This window comes from Thunnus thynnus, chromosome 11 (assembly GCF_963924715.1).
Source record: "Thunnus thynnus chromosome 11, fThuThy2.1, whole genome shotgun sequence".
NCBI lineage: Eukaryota > Metazoa > Chordata > Actinopteri > Scombriformes > Scombridae > Thunnus > Thunnus thynnus.
Window position 1 is genome coordinate 15,825,474 of NC_089527.1, and position 20,491 is coordinate 15,845,964.

General features: G+C 39.2%; 3 protein-coding genes across 4 annotated transcripts; 1 reads left to right on the plus strand and 2 right to left on the minus strand.

Moving 5' to 3' along the window:
- Positions 1-927: 927 nt before the first annotated feature.
- LOC137192551 (trans-1,2-dihydrobenzene-1,2-diol dehydrogenase-like) lies at positions 928-4,500 on the minus strand. Its single transcript, XM_067603328.1, has 7 exons — positions 4,266-4,500; positions 3,523-3,634; positions 3,264-3,427; positions 2,918-3,170; positions 2,672-2,796; positions 1,952-2,102; positions 928-1,435 (listed from the first exon to the last, which is right to left on the minus strand). Exons 1-7 carry the CDS (start codon positions 4,353-4,355, stop codon positions 1,323-1,325), a joined length of 1,008 nt encoding a protein of 335 aa, XP_067459429.1. The 5' UTR covers positions 4,356-4,500; the 3' UTR covers positions 928-1,322.
- A 1,654-nt stretch (positions 4,501-6,154) lies between these two features.
- On the minus strand, positions 6,155-12,844 carry LOC137192547 (tubulin alpha chain-like). The gene is made up of 4 exons (XM_067603323.1): positions 12,685-12,844; positions 8,127-8,349; positions 7,703-7,851; positions 6,155-7,446 (listed from the first exon to the last, which is right to left on the minus strand). The coding sequence occupies exons 1-4, from the start codon at positions 12,685-12,687 to the stop codon at positions 6,472-6,474; spliced, it is 1,350 nt and encodes a 449-aa protein (XP_067459424.1). The 5' UTR covers positions 12,688-12,844; the 3' UTR covers positions 6,155-6,471.
- Positions 12,845-13,965: 1,121 nt separating this feature from the next.
- LOC137192549 (tubulin alpha chain-like) lies at positions 13,966-20,328 on the plus strand. 2 transcript variants are annotated; one of them, XM_067603324.1, is made up of 5 exons: positions 14,026-14,041; positions 16,471-16,555; positions 16,804-17,026; positions 17,457-17,605; positions 17,700-20,328. In XM_067603324.1, the coding sequence occupies exons 2-5, from the start codon at positions 16,553-16,555 to the stop codon at positions 18,672-18,674; spliced, it is 1,350 nt and encodes a 449-aa protein (XP_067459425.1). In that variant the 5' UTR covers positions 14,026-14,041; positions 16,471-16,552; the 3' UTR covers positions 18,675-20,328. The 2 variants fall into 2 exon arrangements, with proteins under 2 accessions (XP_067459426.1, XP_067459425.1); XM_067603325.1 differs by lacking the exon at positions 16,471-16,555 and having other exon boundaries at positions 13,966-14,041.
- The last annotated feature ends 163 nt before the right edge of the window (positions 20,329-20,491 follow it).

The following is a 20,491-nucleotide window of genomic DNA, read 5'->3' on the forward strand; positions in this document are numbered from 1 at the left end:
TTTTGTAAGGATACGTTTATTAGCAGAAAATGGAAAAAAATAAAATAAAAATAAATAGAGACGTTATATGTATATCTGAATAAATATATCTGCCACAGAAACATAAAATTGTAAAAACAAAACAAAAAACTGACTACTTAAAGCCCCCTCCACTCAAAAATGTTTTTCGTTTTGTTCCTACAGTGAGGTGTTTGGGCTTCACTGCACATTCATCTGCTGAAAGTGGAAAGTTTCTCAGTGCTCATTGAAAATCCAGTTTTAAAGATTGGGCCTATAAGAATGATTCGTGACATCACAATTAGTCTGTGATGCCAACTGTGGTCCAGACTGTGACAAGTGTGATGTGGAAACTTGAAACCTCCAGTGCACATACACTGAGAATGGACTTTACAGTTAAGTAGGAGACATCTTGTGTCCAGCAGTTCAGGCTGATTTATGGTAGGTTGCTTGTCACTTTTGATAAGTGCCACTCAACAGCAATTAAAGAGTCAAGTGACGTTTTCAATTCATGCTTCAGGTTTAAATTGTCTCCATAGTAACCAGACACATTATCCCAACCGGGACTAATTAAACAAGGACATTACAAGGTATCTAAAGTTACAGACCAAAATATCAATAAGAAAGTTCAGTGAAAACTACAATCTCCATGGCGACGTTAGAAAAAAGTGTCGCGGACACTGTCATATTTTGTCGTGCAGTGTGATTGGATAGTGTTGCTGTCACAAATACATAATTTCTGTCAAGTAACACACAAAAGTGTTGAGCGACCTACCATAAATCAGCCTTTAGGCTTCTGAAATTAAATATATTTGCGTATTTATAGATTCTGAAATTTTTAATGAAGGAGAAGGAGGAGATGTAATTTTAAGGATTTTAACAAGATAATTGGAGGGTTGTTTTTTGTGGAAGAACCATATCAGACCCAAATTATTACTCAGAGTAGAGTATTTAATATACACCTTAAAACATGTCTGGAGGGGATCTTTAAGCAAATAAACTCAGATGAAAACTTGATTAAATTTGTACAAAATACTTGAAAATGAATGGATGAAAATTCAAACTTTAACTGAAAAAGGTTACTATTACAAATAATCTCAATAGGCTTTTCCCCCACAGATGACAGTTTCATATGTCACAGTAGGAAAAACATTGGCATGATTAATAAAAACTAATAAACAATGAAAAGTCTAAATGTCTTCTTCTGTGAAAAAGGCCTGTTCAGTTTCACTCTTGTTAACTCAGTCCATTATTACTGTGTACACTGTTTAAAAAATCATGTCACAGCCGACTAAATGAAATTACACCACATCATTGAGAATACATCACTGAATGTTGTCCTGGTCATATGTCACCCCCAGCTGTCTTCTGGCCTCATCTATAACTTCTGCTAACAGGCTGGAGTGAGCCCACAGCATCCCTGGACTCTCCTTCAGTCCTACCAGGAAACAAGCAATCAAAACCAATGAAAAGAGACTAAAACAAAAGACAATTTCACAATGCATCATATCATATCTGCAACAAAAAATTGTATGGCATCTGGGTGTGTGTCTTTCTGTTATATAATTAGTGTGAGACTAAACAAAGGAGCCGATCATATCATATCTTTCACAATGGACATGACGCCGAAGGTACATTTTTTGGTGTTTTTTTTTGGTAAAACATGTTAAGAATCTGAATCGCTTATCTTCTGCTCAAGTTTATCAAGTAAAAATAACAAACACACGTGGTTCCAGCTTGTGAGGATTTGCTTCTTCTTGTTCTACTTTATATCATTCTTTAAAACAGTAAATATGTTTGGAGACTTTTGGTGACTGTCAGGAATTTAAAATGTTAATGAATTCACAGTTAGATATAACAAAGCACTGAAAAAGTCAATAAATACATTTTTAAAGGATCAGACTGATCAAAGTGCTACAGCTTTTACTTTTTTAAGCATTAGAGTATCTTGTACCTTTCAGCAGACAGCGACGGACCTCCTCAGCTTCGTATCGTAGACCTGTGCTGTTGGTGAAGTTTAGCTGCATGCCAGCCTCGGGCAGGGGGAAACCTGTCTCTTTACCATTCACCTCCAAGGTTGTGGGGCACCACATATGGTTGGGTACCTTATTTGGAAAATCATTGTCACATAACTTGTCATATAATTTTAACATTTCAAAACATTCAATAAATAAAGTGAATGTTCTCTTTTTGAATTTGTGTATCTGAACATTATGATTTATCATCTGGCAATCTTGGTTGCTGTTGCTGTCTGGTGCAGGACTCTCAAATAAAGAAATCAATTGATCATGTAAATAGTTAATATTTTGTATTACTTCATTTGCTGGTGTTGAGTGAGTCTGTATTTTCATTGAGGAGCATTTATTATGGACAAACAGCCACAGCAACGAGCTCTTGCTTTCAACTGCTTAGCAGCTGCACAGATAAATAAAGCCTAAATGTACACTAGTATTTGAACAAGTTTTTGTGTGAATTTTTTGGTGATAAAACCACACTCTTGTTCCAAATAATGATGTAATAAATCAACAGGACTAGATGACGGGGGGCATGGTGTGTATCAAATAAGCAGTTGTTCCTCAGCTTCAGCTTTACTTGAGTTTAACTGTACTTGAAGCTCAATGCTAACATGAGCACTGAGCAATCTTAGCCTATGGTATGGTGTATTTCATGTTACCTTAATGGTGCCTTTGGTCCCAATGATAACAGCATCACAGGTCGACATCATAGTGATGGAGCAAGTGCAAATGGCTAGTCTGTTTCCTGAGAACTTCAGGACCAAAACTGCAGTTCCATCAACACCTGGGCAGAAGATGGGCAGAAGAGTTTATCAAAGAAATAAAACTCTTTATCAACTAAAATGATCATTGACAGAATCAAAAGCAATATTTGCTTGGTAAACTGACTTCCTTTAGACGATCACCTGAGTCTATGCGATGTCCTGTGGCTTGGATGGACTCAGGCCTTTCACCATTAAAGACCATGAAGACAAACTGCAAACAGTAGATGCCCAGGTCCAGCAGTGCCCCTCCACCGAGCTCCCTATCAGCCAGGCGGGGGATGTGGGTGAGAGGAGCCCCCAGGTCAGCCCTTACCATCTGAACATCACCCACCTCACCTTGGCCCAGCAGCCTCCTCACTTCCAGGGATACAGGGAAGAAACGTGTCCAGATTGCCTGGACGGAAGACATGGTATGGATTGGACAGATGAATGGTGAATGATGAGTGTGATTTTGGTCAAAAATGGCTGTATTTATGCTGTAAACTACCTCCATGAGAAAGACACTGTTGTCTCGGGCTGCAGTGATGAGTTCCTTCACCTCCCTTGAATTCATGGCCAAGGGCTTCTCGATGAGTACATTCTTTTTGGACTTCATAAAAAGCTTGCCGGTACTCAGGTGGTAAGGATGGATGGTGCCAATGTAAACCACATCTAGAGAGGGAATAAGAGACTAATATTCAGTGTTTAGAAACATTATTTAATGCATTTTTAATAAAAACATTATGCTACATGCTGAAAGAACCCACCAATATCTGGATCTTGTGCCAGCTCATCATAACTTCCATATGCTCGAGGGATGTTGTGCTTTTTGGCAAATTCTTGAGCATGCTGCAGATCCCTTGCTGCAACAGCCACTATCTGAGGATGAGGAAACACTTTTAGAAATGCAGTAGTTATTTGCAGTGATTTTCATGCCAATGATGTCATCATTAATTGTCTTTCTGGTGTTATCAGATCTAGAGATGACAATACTCTGACGCAATACGAGATGAACACAATGTAGGAAATCAGTGTAACATCTGCCCAATAATATAAAGCTATATTGCATATTTTGGCAACTGTCCAAAATAATATGAGAATATGAGTAAATATTTACCAACATGTAAATGTAAATGACAATGTGAACAGAAATCAGTCAACAAACACACAAGCAAACGATAGGCCTTGAAAGATAATTTCACTTATTACCCCACACACTTAGGCCTAATAAGTTACTACCACGTCTGTTCTCTCTGTACTATGATGCTAATAAAAGTATTGTGATTGTGGTGCACAACACAATTAAGTTGTTGCAACCAAGCAAGAGTTGATTGCGCTTATAGGAAACAGATGTCAGGAGAATCGACTACACTTTCACTCTTCCTTTTACAATGTATGAAACTGCATTTATCGTTTGGGGTAGGTATAGGACACAGTATTGCACAGCTGCCACTTTCTGCAACGTTTCGGTGGGTGTGTGCATCAGCTGAAAAACATCGTCAAAAGTTACCTCGTGGTCCTCGGGAGTTAGGGTCCGTAAAGCAACCGAGAAGTCATGACTAATCTTGCCTGCACTGCATATCCCCCAGCGTGTTGCCATTGCAAGCTAGCGCCGGTGCTTTGTCAGGTTCCGTTGTTGGGTAACCGGCGTTGTGTTGACAGACTGTTTTTTAAGAAAATGGACGTAGCCACCGTGACGTCATCCATTGGTTCCCGTCCACCTTTTGAAGCCTCGAGTTTGCATTTTGGCCGTAGCCATCTTGGATTTTTGGAGCCAGAAGTGACCACATTTGAACCATGGATGATAAAGAGAACTCTCTTTATACATCCATGATTTGGACGAGAGGGCGGATTCTACTTCTAATTTTCACTAGCAAAAAAACAGGCTTAAAACCATTCCAACAAAATGTACTTACCGGAAAAACTGAACATCTGATTCCTCAGAGTATCTTTTAGTTCAACCAGACGTTAAACAAGACTTTTTAGGTTACGCCATGGTTACGTTATCTAACCAATGTCGCCATAGTAGCGACTTGTCAAGCACAACGTAGCCACGCCCTAAAGCATAACCTGCTTTATCATCAAATTTAAATTAAATGGGACCATAATTTACAAAATGAACATTATGATATCATTTGAGCAGACTTGAAACTAGCGACTGAGATCATAAACTCATTAGGAAACTGTTTACTGAGGTAATAAATCAAGTGAGAAATAGGGTCATTTTCATATAGACTTCCTTACAATCGGTGTTCTTTTTGGAGCCAGTGGAGTCGTCCCCTGCTGGCTATTAAAGAGAATGCAGGTTAAAGTCACTTCCATATTGGCTTCACTTTTCAGAGCCGGAGCTACCATGGGTGTATTATAAGAGCCCTTATAATATTAGAGGTAGTTAGATTATAATTATAATTGTAATTATGACTTTAATTGTAATTATAAGAATAAGAGCTCTTATAATACTTCCATGGGAGCTACCCACTTGGTTAGAATATGGACTGAAGTGAAAAAATGAGCTGTTCTGGAATTTCAGCAAAGTTACACCAAGATGTGATAGAATGTGTTGTCATAGTGCCTTAAAGTACGGACAAAGTCATAAGACCAAGTATATCACTCATTACTGTATATTTGAACAGGCTGTATACACTACATAATCACCTACTATAGGTATATAAAGTAATATGTCATTTAAAGACAGAGAGCCACTGAACCAGAGTCGAATACCTTGTATGCGTAACCATACATCATAAAGATGATTCTGATTTTGATTTGTCTACAGTATTTGCCCTAATCCTGTTCAGGGCAGTGTTTAGCGTCACATGGGTCTGAGTGTCATAAGTGTCAGCAGTAAAAGTGACTCCACTATGGCAGAGTTCTTCTGTTAGAAAGATAGACTGTTTGTAATCACAAGTAGTAATAGTAATGTACAAAGCCTATATACATTTTATATATTTGTACATACCTTTATATTGTCTGTGTCCATAATGAAATTTTAGCATGCTTGGTGTTTTATAGTACAACAGAACATTGACCAAAGATCAAAGACAGACTTGTTTGTATGAGTGGTGTGTCTGTGAGAGAGAGACAGACTGCAAATTTCTTCATGTTTTAACAGCCCATCAGTTCCTTCTCAGGGGAGATACTGAAGTAAAAGTGGCTTCACAAGCTGGACTGGACTGGACTCTAGTGGCTGTGCTATAAAACTACAGATATTGAACATCCCCGCAGAGTTTGGTAAAGCAGTGACACAGCAAAAATTGTATTTTAGTAGATCTAAAATAGAATAGAAATAAGCTGATCGTGGCACAAGTTACATCTAAAAAAAAGTTTCATGCCTCATAGAAACAGGATTTTTTGAGTCTTGGTGAGTGCTTTGAGTCAAAAAAAATAAACAGAAGGCAATATCTTTCAGGGTAAGATTTATTGAGCAACAACAGAGTTCAGACTTAAAAAAACCAGGCCATTGCACAATGTTTCATCTTTTTGATAAAACTGAATGTAATAAACAAGTACACATTGACATAATGTCAAAAGTAAGAATTTTGATGGCACAACAAAGAAATAACTTCAGACCTTTAGGCTGAAGGTATATTTTTAGGTAAATAAAAACAACAAAAATATTGCTAACTTTGAAGCCAACAAGCAAAATATGTTCCACTTCTTAAATATTTTCTATTTCATAAATAGAGTTATTTTGTCCCTGGAAATAAGTGGCCTGTCTAATATTCCTCTCCTTCCTCATCATCTTCAAATGAGTCAATCCCCACCTCTTCATAATCCTTCTCCAGGGCAGCCATATCTTCTCTGGCCTCTGAGAACTCTCCCTCCTCCATTCCCTCCCCGACATACCAGTGGACAAAGGCCCTCTTGGCATACATGAGGTCAAACTTGTGGTCCAGACGAGCCCAGGCCTCAGCAATGGCTGTGGTGTTGCTCAACATGCACACAGCCCTCTGCACCTTGGCCAGGTCTCCTCCAGGAACCACCGTGGGAGGCTGGTAGTTGATGCCCACCTTGAAGCCTGTGGGGCACCAGTCCACAAACTGGATGGTGCGCTTGGTCTTGATGGCAGCAATGGCCACATTAACATCTTTGGGCACCACATCACCACGATACAGCAGACAGCAGGCCATGTATTTACCATGACGAGGATCACACTTCACCATCTGATTAGCTGGCTCAAAGCAGGCATTTGTAATCTCTGCAACAGACAGTTGCTCATGGTAGGCTTTCTCAGCAGAGATGACTGGGGCATAGGTGGCCAGAGGGAAGTGGATACGAGGGTAGGGCACCAAGTTGGTCTGGAACTCTGTCAGGTCAACATTCAGGGCTCCATCAAAGCGAAGAGAAGCTGTGATTGAAGACACAATCTGGCTGATAAGCCTGTTCAGGTTGGTGTAAGATGGGCGTTCAATATCGAGGTTCCTGCGGCAGATGTCGTAGATGGCTTCATTGTCCACCATGAAGGCACAGTCAGAGTGCTCCAGGGTGGTGTGGGTGGTCAGAATGGAGTTGTAGGGCTCCACTACAGCTGTGGAAACCTGTGGGGCTGGGTAGATGGCAAACTCAAGCTTAGACTTTTTGCCAAAGTCAACTGAGAGTCTTTCCATCAGCAGGGAGGTGAAACCAGAGCCAGTGCCTCCACCAAAGGAGTGGAAGACCAAGAAGCCTTGGAGACCAGTGCACTGATCAGCCTACAGATAGAGCAAAAACAGAGAAAGACTGATGAAAACCACACTAAGAAAGCTATTGCTTGGTATAGTTTATTTTCATGCTAAAGTTCTTTCATTGATGATACATGATCAAAAAAGGAAAAAGGAATCAATATTTTGCACATAATGTCGATTGCAATCCAGTATTCTTCAACACCTATGGAGCCCTATGGAGTTAGAGGGCAAAGCCTGTCTCAAAGGGAATGAAAACATAATAATAACCCCTATGGTGCCTTACCAGTTTGCGGATCCTGTCAAGGACAGAGTCAATGATCTCCTTGCCGATAGTGTAGTGTCCACGGGCATAGTTGTTGGCTGCATCTTCCTTTCCTGAGATCAGCTGCTCAGGGTGGAAGAGCTGGCGGTATGTTCCTGTGCGCACCTCATCTGGAAAATTACAAGACAAAAGCAATAGTTCAGAAAACTAATTCATCTATTTTAAGAAGTGCTATTAATATTTATATATTTATATATTAGAATCATCTCAGGTTCATTACAAAACCTTGTAGAATGATGGATGGATGATTAGGATGGATGGATGACAAAAATTCTCTCAATTTTCACATGGAATCTCTATTTTGCAATGGCAATACATGACATATCATTCCTGATACCTAAAAACACAGCATGCTTCATTCCATAACCTTCCTGTTAGTACTGACCAATAACCGTGGGTTCCAGGTCAACAAAGATTGCTCTGGGAACATACTTCCCAGCCCCAGTCTCACTGAAGAAGGTGGTGAAGGAGTCATCGTGGCCTCCTACAGGTTTGTGGCTGGGCATCTGGCCGTCCGGCTGGATGCCATGCTCCAGACAGTAGAGCTCCCAGCAGGTGTTCCCCATCTGGACACCAGCCTGGCCTACGTGGACAGAGATGCATTCACGCTTGGAGAGAGAGGGGGGGGGATAAAGGCAGAATGAGGAAGGAAGAGGAGCAGGATAGAAGGTGAAAGGGTGGTAAAGGATAGGGGGGATATGCAGAGGAGACAAAAGAAAATGGGGAAAACAAGGAAAGGATTGAATATTATTAGCAACTTTGTATTGCTCTCTTCCAGTGATTTAAGACAGCTTTACATTAAGGATGGTGACTTTTGCTTTGCTGTTTGTTATGAATGTTAAAATTCAAACACGTTTATGATCAGATTTTATACATAAAAGCTAAACAGTTGAAGGAATCCACAGGAATAATTTAGAATGTCTGCCACTAGGTGGAAGCAAAGAGATATATAGGGGAAAGAATGTTGAAGGTGAAATAACAAGCAAAACAGATTTGCTGCAGCTGTCACTGGATCTCATGTGACTGTGTGTTTGAGCAAGGCTCATGAACTAAAATGGAGGTGGAGTTCAGATAATTTCACATTTATACTATGAAGACAAACAAAATGGAGCCACTAGTGGCATGACCAAGTCACAGTACTTGAACACTGCACACTGTGTTGTGTTTAGACCTGAAGCCAAAAATATCTTGAAAAACAGCCATCTACATGAGTTTCAGGACTTTATTCCACTTAACATTTACCACTGCATTTGCATTCCCCTTAAGTATTTGCCTAAAGATACACTAAATTACTATTTGGCTATACAAAGCAGACTGTGTGAGTCAAAAGATGACATGTAAAGTTTGAAAAGACTTTATACAGCCTTCATGTTGTTCTTATGTTAAACAAGACAATATGCTTAAGTCAGACAGACAATCTGTAAACGTGATGCTTGTGTAACAATTAAATCTAAACTGAATTTGAGAAAAACAATCTAAATACGGTAACGTCAATCCATTTTTCTCGTACTTGGATACTGCACAGCACAAAAGACTGCTTTGATTTACTGAATTTAGTGAGTACTGATTGGGACTCAGAGTAGGGCTGGCTTATATATTGTAAATGCTGTGAGGTGATACAAATTTGTCTCAGAGATTTTACCACACCTGTTATATTGTGGTAGCTATCCCTTTTAACATCTCTGCTAGTACTGGACCATTGTGAGCATATTACAAATCAACAAGTATAACTGACTAACTTACAGCAACAGTGGATTTTTTTTTTTTAAACAGTAAAACTTTTTTTAATCATGCGATGGCATGCTTTGTTTTTTTCTTTATTTGTTTGATTATCCAAACCAGTCATTTTTGTCTGATTAGTATATTTTTGCAACATTTGAAAAGATATGACTAGCAAAGATCAATAACAACATTGATTATCAAAATTGCTATCAATTTCTGGTTGATCAACACAGTGATTATCTAACTTAACACTTCGAACCTAGACTAACGTGTATGTTTGGGTCATGAATTTAAAATAGTAAGCATATCACTTAATTCCACTCCATACAACTATGACAACCTTTCACATACTGTAAATCCACCTTGCTTTGTGACAGGCTGCTATTTTCATCGTTACCTCAACTTTCCCCCTCTCAATGATCAGACTGACAAGTGAATGTGCTGGTGGGTGAGGGGGCTGTATGGGGGAGGGGTTTAGAGAATTATGCTTAATTATTTTAAAGTTTGTTAAATCTCACTAAATCCATGTTGAACAAGAATTTTGATGTTTTCAATACTTAATTACCAGCAGTTCCCAGAGCCATAGTAAGGGCAGACAAGACAGCTTCTCTTTAATGACCACAGCTAATGTGACCCCCCTTCCACTGGCCTGGTTTTCTAGGTTAGCAGAGCTCTATGCAGCAACTATTTTAGGTTGCTCATGCTAACCTGACACCTAGCTGTAAAGTGACTGACTGTTTCAGTCAACACTGACTGGCAGTCCCCAAAATAGTGGTCTCTGCCAGGTTGAAAACTGTCAGCAGAAATACATTTTCTAGATCCTGTCACAGTGCGAGAGAGAAAATGAATGAAATGGAGAGAGAAAAAAATGAGCAATCATTTGTTAAAAGCTTTTTCAGGTCAGCAGACATGGGAGCAGAGATCCTTTAATACCCCAATATTCACAGTACATTCAGTACAATAGACATAATGTACCATAAAAACAAGATAATTAGGGCAGATAATGATTCAGCTGAAACATGTCAAGACGAGAACTACCATGTATTTAGTTTATTATATGTTGGCCAAGGACAACCATGCATCGAGCAGAAATATTAAGTGTTTGTGTTCATTTCCTTTGTTTGTTGTTGTGTCGTTTGAATGTTTATTGCATTACTTAGTTGGGGGTTTTTGTTTTGTTTTTTTGCCGTACAATACAGTACTTGTTCTGTCCGACACTTTGGTCTAGGCCAGACTGGCATAAAATTTAGTATGAATATTTATGAGTCCTTGAGGATGATTCATGATTTTGGAGAGCCTGATCATCTGTGTCTCAACACCAACAGACTAAAAACTTCCACCTACAGGTCAAAGTGTCAACTTTTTTTTTTAAATCTACCAGCTGGATTAGCATGATTTTTCATATTTTTAATCTCACTAACATTTACTTAACACTTCTATGCTCCCAAAGGAATATCTGCCCATTTTGCTCAATAAATGACTTTTCCTCTAGCACCGTAGTTCAGTTTTAACTTTGTAAGCAAAATGCCCAGAATGTCATACAACTGAATACGGGTAATCATGGATCAAGATGAACACCACTGATTTTCGCCAATAATCATGATAAACCTTCACTGCCTGACTATTGCATCAGACATCTTTCTGTCCGCCCTTCCGGAAAACCTAGTTAGTGAGCTACTTGCTAAAGATGGAAAACCTCAACAGAAATTTGAATTGCACAAAAAGAAATGCAGCTACATCAGGCAATGCAAGACTATGACGACCCCTCAACCAAAATCTACACCTGCACACAATAAAAAAAATCGACTGACTATCATGACATTTGATGATTACATTTCTGCGTCACAAGGTAAGGCTGAATTTGGTGCTCCCATGATGCTTTCTGATGTGTTATGCTGACACATCAGAAACTAACTTGTCATGCAGCTCATTGCCCAAGCATTCATTAAGCCACTTATGAAAATATCTTGCACAGGGAGTAGGAAAGCCATATAAATTCACTGAAGATCCTTGGTCTATTTAGATTTTTTAAAACCCTTTCCCTGATGTAGTACAGTTCTATACCATACATTTAGTGTAGCTCTTTAGTACAGTTATACAATTTAAATGTAATTCAAAAATACGTTAAACATTAACAATACAGGAACTAACTTTTATGAGTCAGGACTATTTGATCAGGGCGGGAGTACTGCAGCTGTGTATTCAGCACACAATGAAACCCATTGGTTTTTATAAGCATTACTGACAATGGTAGAAAGCTGTGTTTATACTACACAATGCAAACAGAAGACAAGGTTGTGTGCGTGTGTGTGTGTATGTGTGTGTTAGTGGAATTCCTGACGCTGGCACGTAAGACTAACCATGGCATATATCTAACAGTTATTAAATTCAACTTCACCAGTATTAATGTAATTCACAGGGAATACAAGTTGATCCCTGTTTCCAATTTTACAATGAAAAACAAGTGCTTTTGCTTTCTACTGTATGGAAGCAACTTTCAAATTGTTGTTGAAGTTGAAGTCTGGACCAATAGTGACTCATAGTCTGCATTAGCATCATTTGAAATATAGGCTAATATGTTGCTGTTACAACTGTACCATGGCTGTTTGAATTTGAGGGGAAAAAATATTTCCTGCCCTGCAGAAACAGGCTACTTGCTTTGTCTCAATCTGAGCTGACATGCTTTATGAGACACACCTAAATTCCTAACTGACACATACTATGTGGCTATACCATACACCTAAACACCTAGTAGTCTGAAAAATAAGGCATTATAACTTATTAAATGCTATGAGACAATCAAGCAGTGCTCTTTAAATAATATATCAAATGTTAAAAATTTTTGCTTATTCATTGTTGTTAGATTTGCTGTTTGTTATCCTTTTCTCCTGATGTGCTGAAAATATAGATTAATCATCTCCACCTGCTCAGTCAGGCTGGCAGCCAAATGCAGCTCAGCTTTTCTGCCAGTCATTGAGTGAAAGATCTATTTCTGACCCAAGGGGTCCTGCTACAGGAGGACACAGAAGGAGCAGCTGAGAGTTGCTGCATCTCACCGTGTATCATGACACATTTTTCCAAGCACATTTAAATACTGGAGGTTTAATGACATATGTAAAACTGAAACAGCTGAAGATATTACTCAGTTGTGGGAAGACAAACAAAAATATAAAACTTTGGTGTGGAGATTTCTCTGAAAGAAAAGCTAAAAATATGCTTACCATTGTGCCTTCTAAGTAGATTTTCCTTTGAAAGAAAAAAATAAGAGGCAGTTGGCTTTATTTTACGTCGTGCCTCTCACAGCGGCCGTCAATGTGGTCCGGGTGAGTAAGTAATGCCAGGTGGGCGAGGACCTGTCACGCTATATTCCACTGCAAACCACTCCCACCTGTCTCTGACGAGAACGCGCACTGGGAGCGCGCAGGTCACTTCATATTACACGATCCTATTAGAATAGACTCTGATCTTACTGCAGGATGAGGACACTCTTTCTTTCAGAGATGTTTGGTTTATTGATCAGTTGACTCTGATAAAAATGTACATTGTCACGCTAATTTTGTGCCACTAACGCAATATAGTAGATCCAAAGTACATGCGAATAAAATAAAAATAGATATGCACACAGAAAACTCCTACCGAGGCTTCAAAACGGGGAAAAAATGTATGGCAGGAGGCAGCTACTGAGCGAGGCCTGTCCTCTATAGCACTTTAATCCTGAACCTGGGAATCGTGAGTGAATGAAATATAGCCTATAGGGATTGGCAGGTGCAGTTTAACCAGCTCTTAAGTAGGCTGCTACCATTTACTATACCAGTAAATGTTCAGTACACACAGGCAATGTTGTGTTGCAGTGTTTAAAGGGTATTTTTGCCTGATAAGAAACATTTCCAGACACATCTTTCTATCTCTTTCTCTTTGCCTCCGTATTTCCATTTTATGCCTCTTTCTACTCATACTACACTACAATGTAGAGGGAAATACTGTAGTTTTTACCCCACTACATTTAGTTGACACCCATAGAAGAACCATGACAAACTGAGATCTTGCATAGAAAACACAAACTTATAAAATAGCAGCATCATCTCAACAAAGTATGCTAATACACCTTAATACATCATACTCATGTAAAACTATAGAATAACATTCACAAGGATCATTATTCTGCATTGAGCACTTTTACTGTTGATACTTTAGAGCATTTTTACAATGTAGTATTGCTCATTTTACTTATGGATGTCATCGTAGTCTTGCATTGCCAGATGTAGCTGCGTTTCTTTTTGTGCAATTCAACTTTCTATTGAGGTTTTCCATCTTTAGCAACTAGCTCGTTAACTAGGTTGACCACTTGTATTTGAAAACAACACGAGACCAACAGAAAGGACAGAACGATGCCTAATGGATGTATGAGCTGGATAGAGCTCCTCTGCCCAGCCCTGCAGCCAGTTTTTTCCCAGTGGTCACTCGCGGTATTGCAGCGAAAAATCCCTCTGCGGCCCAAAAAGCATTTTCCCCATTGACCACCATTGGAAAAGCGACGCCTGTAAAACTGTTGACAGGACACCTCCAACTGCAACGAAGGTCAGTTACGACTTTTTCTATTATGATTTTTTGATCCATGGAGGTTTTACATTTGTATAACTTTCCACAAGCCGAGAAAAGCTATTTTAAAATCTGTGACGTCGCCACAATGTAAAGTCTATGGGCCGGGGGGGAACTCACGGGCGGGGTCAGCAGAGAAAACACTACTGCGCACAGTCAGAGGGCCGCATACCGCAAGGGTACGGCTATGGATCACGCCTATGCAGTCAGTTTCTTGTTGGGCGGGACGTTACATCCTGCAAAGCAACCCAGAACACCACATGGAGCCCTACATGAAACTGCATATGCTGGCACTGTAACCTTTTGAAAGCTAGAGGTCGTAGTTGCTACATTATGAGTCACTGAGTGAAAAACATAGTTTGACCAATACATCCATGAGTGTGACAAACTGTCATGTGACATCTTAGAAGAAGTCTATTTTCTCACCACCACAGTCGATCCTGCAAAGTATTTTTGTATTTATGTCACCCTGCTACTGCCCTGCTCTCTTTGTAAACTGGGACTGTTAGTCTCTAATTTGTAATGCAATATACTACTTATCTGCATTGCTTAATAAAGTGCAGATGTTTTGGTGAGTTTTTACCATATATATATATATAAATAGTAGGCTAAACATTGTGCAAATTATCTCTCCATCTCCCTTTTTCTCTTTCTCTCTTTCTTGCTAGCACTATTATGACCCATTAAAGACTTAATTGTGGAGCATTAGGGACCTATACTCTCAAACAATTGAAGTGGGTCATAGCTTTATAACTCAGGAAACACCTAGAGTGAGTCAGATGAGGGAAGACAACAGCAAGGCGTGTACTTTCCCAGTGATATCTATCAATGGATAACCTCATAGAATATAAACCAGACCTAAAGATTTGGTATAAAGTGTTCACATTGTCTATGTTTTGTGTGAGCAGTATAAAAAGTAAATCAACACCTTCTTCTCTGCAAGGTAATAAAACACACTGCAAGTATATTAAGCACCAACATGTCACCAAAATGTTTTCATTTAACATTGCATGGCTTACAAATAGCATTCGCTCCATAGTCCTTGATGAGCTGTTTGTGTTAAAAGTGTATGATAGGAACATATATCGTCATAGTTGTCACTGATGAGTCTCACAGCCTCAGGAGAGACATTAAAATGATTAATGGTGCAGTTGATGTTGTGGTATCACTCCTCCTGGCTCAAAGTTACCCAGGTTTATTTCTAAGATAATGAGAGAGGTTCAGCTTTGTCCTAAATTAGTCTAATTTGCAAATTTGATTTGATTTAACATCCACCTTTTTTGGTGAAAATAACATTCTTTCAAAGAGGAGGGTAGTACAGATTTCCTCAATGTTTTATCACAAATAGATTATATTGAGCCATGAGCAATTCCCACATGTTTTGAACTCTAATATTACAGCAAATGCCTGCTGGTCATGAGAGTGGTTTGTTTTCAATGGTAGAGCTGCGCCTTCGGCCTTTGAGCCATGGCATTGTATCAACAGTTTACCTTACGCTTGCCAACGGAAACAGGCAGCTACTCTGCTATCCAACTGAAACTCATGTGAACACGATTATATAACTCTTTTGATATGAACAACTTTCTGGAAATATGAATAGAATGAGAATGGCATTCAGGTAGACTTTAGTAACCATGATTTTAGGCTTTATTTGGCTTATTTATGGACTATTTCCATATTTGATTTTTATGTTTCATATAATGAAACCACACTCGCAGGCAGTTGCTGTTTACAACCATTTAGACACTGCTTGAGGCGATTCACATGTATTCAGTTTCTCTGCTTTCCCAAGGGGTTTAAAAACCAACAGGGAATGAGGAGCAGGTCTCATATATATTGAATTGCTTTAAAAAAGACTGACAGTTCATTTCAAGCTGAGAGTGTGGGAAAGTGCCATGCATGATGTATTTCTTAAATTACACATACATTTTAGTTTTGTTAAAGGTGCCAGGGTGATTCAGAACAGCTGTTGAGTGTTTAGGGATGCCAAATTTCCATAAATATACATTTATCTCAGTCTTATCTGATAGTTTTTAGCATGTATTTTGTGTGAGGACAAAAACTAGTCTACTTACAGAAAACAATCTAATTACGAAAGGGGAGGCAAATGTGTTCAAATTCATATATTTGATCATCAAATACATCTTAATTGAAAGTCTGATGACAATGACATAAATAAGTCAATAATCGTGAAATACATATAAGTTATCTTTCCCTCATCCAAGGTTCTGCTTCCGCTTTCTGAAATATGAGGTGCACACACACACCGGACTCACAGACTCACACAATGAAAAGGGTGGTGACCTCCTTCTGCATTGTGTGTATGTCTGTTGAGCGGATGAGCTTATCATGGTCTCATCAGTAGGTTCTCTGATTACAGTTCAGATCAAATCACTGTTCACCTTAAGCTGCAGGTATATAAGAGCAGAGTGACACGGCTGCACCACATCTTCTTACCGATACCTGAACATTGGAGAAGAGAGATTAACAATGGTAAGATATGGTTTAGTCGAGTGAAACTTGGGTGCATACAACTGTATTTATAAACAATTGTGAGATATACTGCTTTTGGTCAAAAATAGGTTGATTTTAATGTATGACTTATGTGATTCAGATTTTTAATCAGTTTTTTTGTCTACATCAATGACTGACACAATATAACAACTGGTTTTAAAATTTTTGTAGCAGTAATCTAGAAAGTAACCAGATGCCAATTGAATTGTGTTTCTCACTCCCTGCAGCGTGAATGTATCTCTATTCATGTGGGCCAAGCTGGGGCTCAAATTGGCAATGCATGTTGGGAGCTGTACTGCCTGGAACATGGTATCCAGCCAGATGGACAGATGCCTTCTGACAAGACTATTGGGGGAGGAGATGACTCCTTCAGCACCTTCTTCAGTGAGACAGGGGCAGGAAAGCATGTTCCAAGAGCCATTTTTGTCGACCTGGAACCCACTGTCATTGGTCCGTGCCAGTTAAACACCTGATGAAACATTAGACTGAATATTTTCTAAAATGTAATGTATTTTTATTACTAGCAAAGCTATATGTATCTTCAGAGAATATGCTTTGGGATGGATGTTGAATTTTACATCAGTTCAGTTAACATTTATATTTATTCTGATATGAAACTTTGTTGAAGTGTAACCATTACCACATTTCACATTCAGGTCTCTACAATAAATGCTAAAGTATTTCAAATTCTGAGAATGGCATTATTATCACACCACATTCCAATCTTTACATTATACAAAATATAAACATTTATGCAGATGATAGTCATCTTTTTATTTCCAGAACAAAGATCTATTGTGTCACTGTGAAAGCAGTGCAATACAAGTCAGTCTAAGGAGACCTCAATCAGTAAATCCAAATTTGTTGTTTCGTTGTCTAGATGAGGTGCGTACAGGAACCTACCGGCAGCTGTTCCACCCTGAGCAGCTGATTACAGGAAAGGAGGATGCTGCCAACAACTATGCCCGTGGACACTACACCATCGGCAAGGAGATCATTGATCTGGTTCTGGACAGGATTCGTAAACTGGTGAGACTTACTAGTGTATGTTTGTAGTATGTTAAATTTGTTTTTTGCTTGAATAAATAATTAATTGAACATTACTGAACTATTAAATTTTCAGGCTGATCAGTGCACTGGCCTGCAGGGGTTCCTAATCTTCCACTCCTTTGGGGGAGGCACTGGCTCTGGTTTCACCTCCCTACTGATGGAGAGACTCTCTGTTGATTATGGGAAGAAATCAAAGCTTGAATTTGCCATCTACCCAGCCCCTCAGGTTTCCACAGCTGTGGTGGAGCCCTACAACTCCATCCTGACCACCCACACCACCCTGGAGCACTCTGACTGTGCCTTCATGGTGGACAATGAAGCCATCTACGACATCTGCCGCAGAAACCTTGACATCGAAAGGCCAACCTACACCAACCTGAACAGGCTCATCGGCCAGATTGTGTCTTCAATCACAGCTTCACTTCGCTTTGATGGAGCCCTGAATGTTGACCTGACAGAGTTCCAGACCAACTTGGTGCCCTACCCTCGTATCCACTTCCCTCTGGCCACCTATGCCCCGGTCATCTCTGCTGAGAAAGCCTACCATGAGCAACTGTCTGTTGCTGACATCACCAACACCTGCTTTGAGCCAGCTAATCAGATGGTGAAGTGTGATCCACGTCATGGTAAATACATGGCCTGCTGTCTGCTGTATCGTGGTGACGTGGTGCCCAAAGATGTCAACTCTGCTATTGCAGCCATCAAGACCAAACGCACAATCCAGTTTGTGGACTGGTGCCCCACAGGTTTCAAGGTGGGCATCAACTACCAGCCTCCCACGGTGGTTCCTGGAGGAGACCTGGCCAAGGTGCAGAGGGCTGTGTGCATGTTGAGCAACACCACAGCCATCGCTGAGGCCTGGGCTCGTCTGGACCACAAGTTTGACCTCATGTATGCCAAGAGGGCCTTTGTCCACTGGTATGTCGGGGAGGGAATGGAGGAGGGAGAGTTTGCAGAAGCAAGGGAAGATATGGCTGCCCTGGAAAAGGATTATGAAGAGGTGGGTACTGACAACATGGGGCAGGAGGATGAAGGAGAGGAATACTGACCTGAGTTTAAATCACACATATATATATATATATATATATATATATATATTACTGATTAATATATTCCTGATTAGGAGGCACATTTTTGTTTCTTATTTTTTTTTGGGAGTAGACAGACAGAAATGTATGAAATATATGATGAAACCAACAAATTATGAATGAGTTCAGAGAATAACACATTTTAATAATCCCTATATTTACTATCAAAACAGACAGAATTTATTTATTTTGTGCCACTGCTCTGCAGTCATGCCTTATAATAAATTGCACATATAGGTGAACTTAAAGTATATGCTGCATACTGTGACACTAATTCACAATACAGATTTAACCCATAATCTTAGTTTAAGACTATGGGCTCAGTTATAGCCCAAAAACGTGTTTTACTTATTACTTACAGTACTGTGTTAAAACATTGTATTTGCATACAAAGTAAAAAAACAAATAACAACAACAAAACTTATTGTCAAACATATCTTGTTTTGGACCTGAAGAGATATTTTCTTTGTGCAGTATCAGACTCAGAAACTTAGGCCAAACCCTCTCTTTGTGCACCTCCCCCCACTATCCTCTCACATGTGGAATGTAAGTTATGAAAGGGCTCCTATGTCAGTTTCTATATGCCATTCAGCTGTGACTGTGTGAGAGCAGAAGAGCGAGAAAATAACTGACTAACTCACTGACTAGTGTTTGTGTAGTTCATACTCAGACATTGGCCTGCAGCAACAATAGAATCCCAGTTATGTATGAATCACAGCTCTGTGATCATAAGAGAGCTGTTGAAAAGCTGTACAAGAGAATAGCAGAAAACTGGCTTCGACATTCATTGTTTGTTTTAAATCTTCTTCATTTCAGTGGTTGTCAATATGATATTTCTCAGTGTATTCTAAGTTCATCCTACTGTAACACTGCATTATACCATGTTATTTGATGTAATTTTTGTCATTTTAAAAGGATAGGTTCCCAGTTTTTCTGTCTTAAAACAATAGTCAGGTCCCCATATGATCATTGAGGCAGGTTTTCATTTCTGCACTCATTTTTCATGTAAATAACAGCCATTAAAATATCCCTTCCAAAAGCACTCTCAATGTAAGTGATGGGGGACAAAGGGCACCGTCCTCGTTCTGTGCAAACATATATTCAAATGTTTATCTTAGGCTAATATTAGTCTTCAGCTGCCCTAATTAGTCAAATCAAGTGGATATCTTCTAAAGTTACCACCTTTTTTATGCAATTTCCCTCTTTTTGTTATCCTTCCTCTGCACTGCAGCTCAATAGGGTAACATCGTTTGGGGTTACTCAGGATCTGTAACTTTGGAAGATATCCACTTAATTTGACTAATTTAGCTGCCTGAAGCCTTATATAAGCTTCAGATTAATTTGAATACATTTTGCACAAAAGAAGGACTGAATTTTGTCCCCCATAATTTTAATTGAAAATGCATTAGAGAGCTTTAATGGTCAGTCTGAACAACAGGAATGATTAGAACCACCAAAACATCTTTCAATGTTCATATTGGGGCCTGACTTGTTTTGAGACACTTGAAAATTGTGAATCCTTAAACACATTTGTTACTGGTCAGCATTCTCTTTATCATTAAAGCATGTATTTTACATTTGATGATCAAAAATAAAGAACTTTGTAGACTTTTACTCAGCACATCTTTTTTTCCAGTGCCATCATGTGAGGGTGCAGATGAGTGTGTGTGTGCAATTGTTATATTTATATACATTTATATGTTTGCAGTTGGACATTTTGCATGCATACATAACAACTCATTTATGCTTTGCTTGTTGTATAGTCTCTCTAGGATTG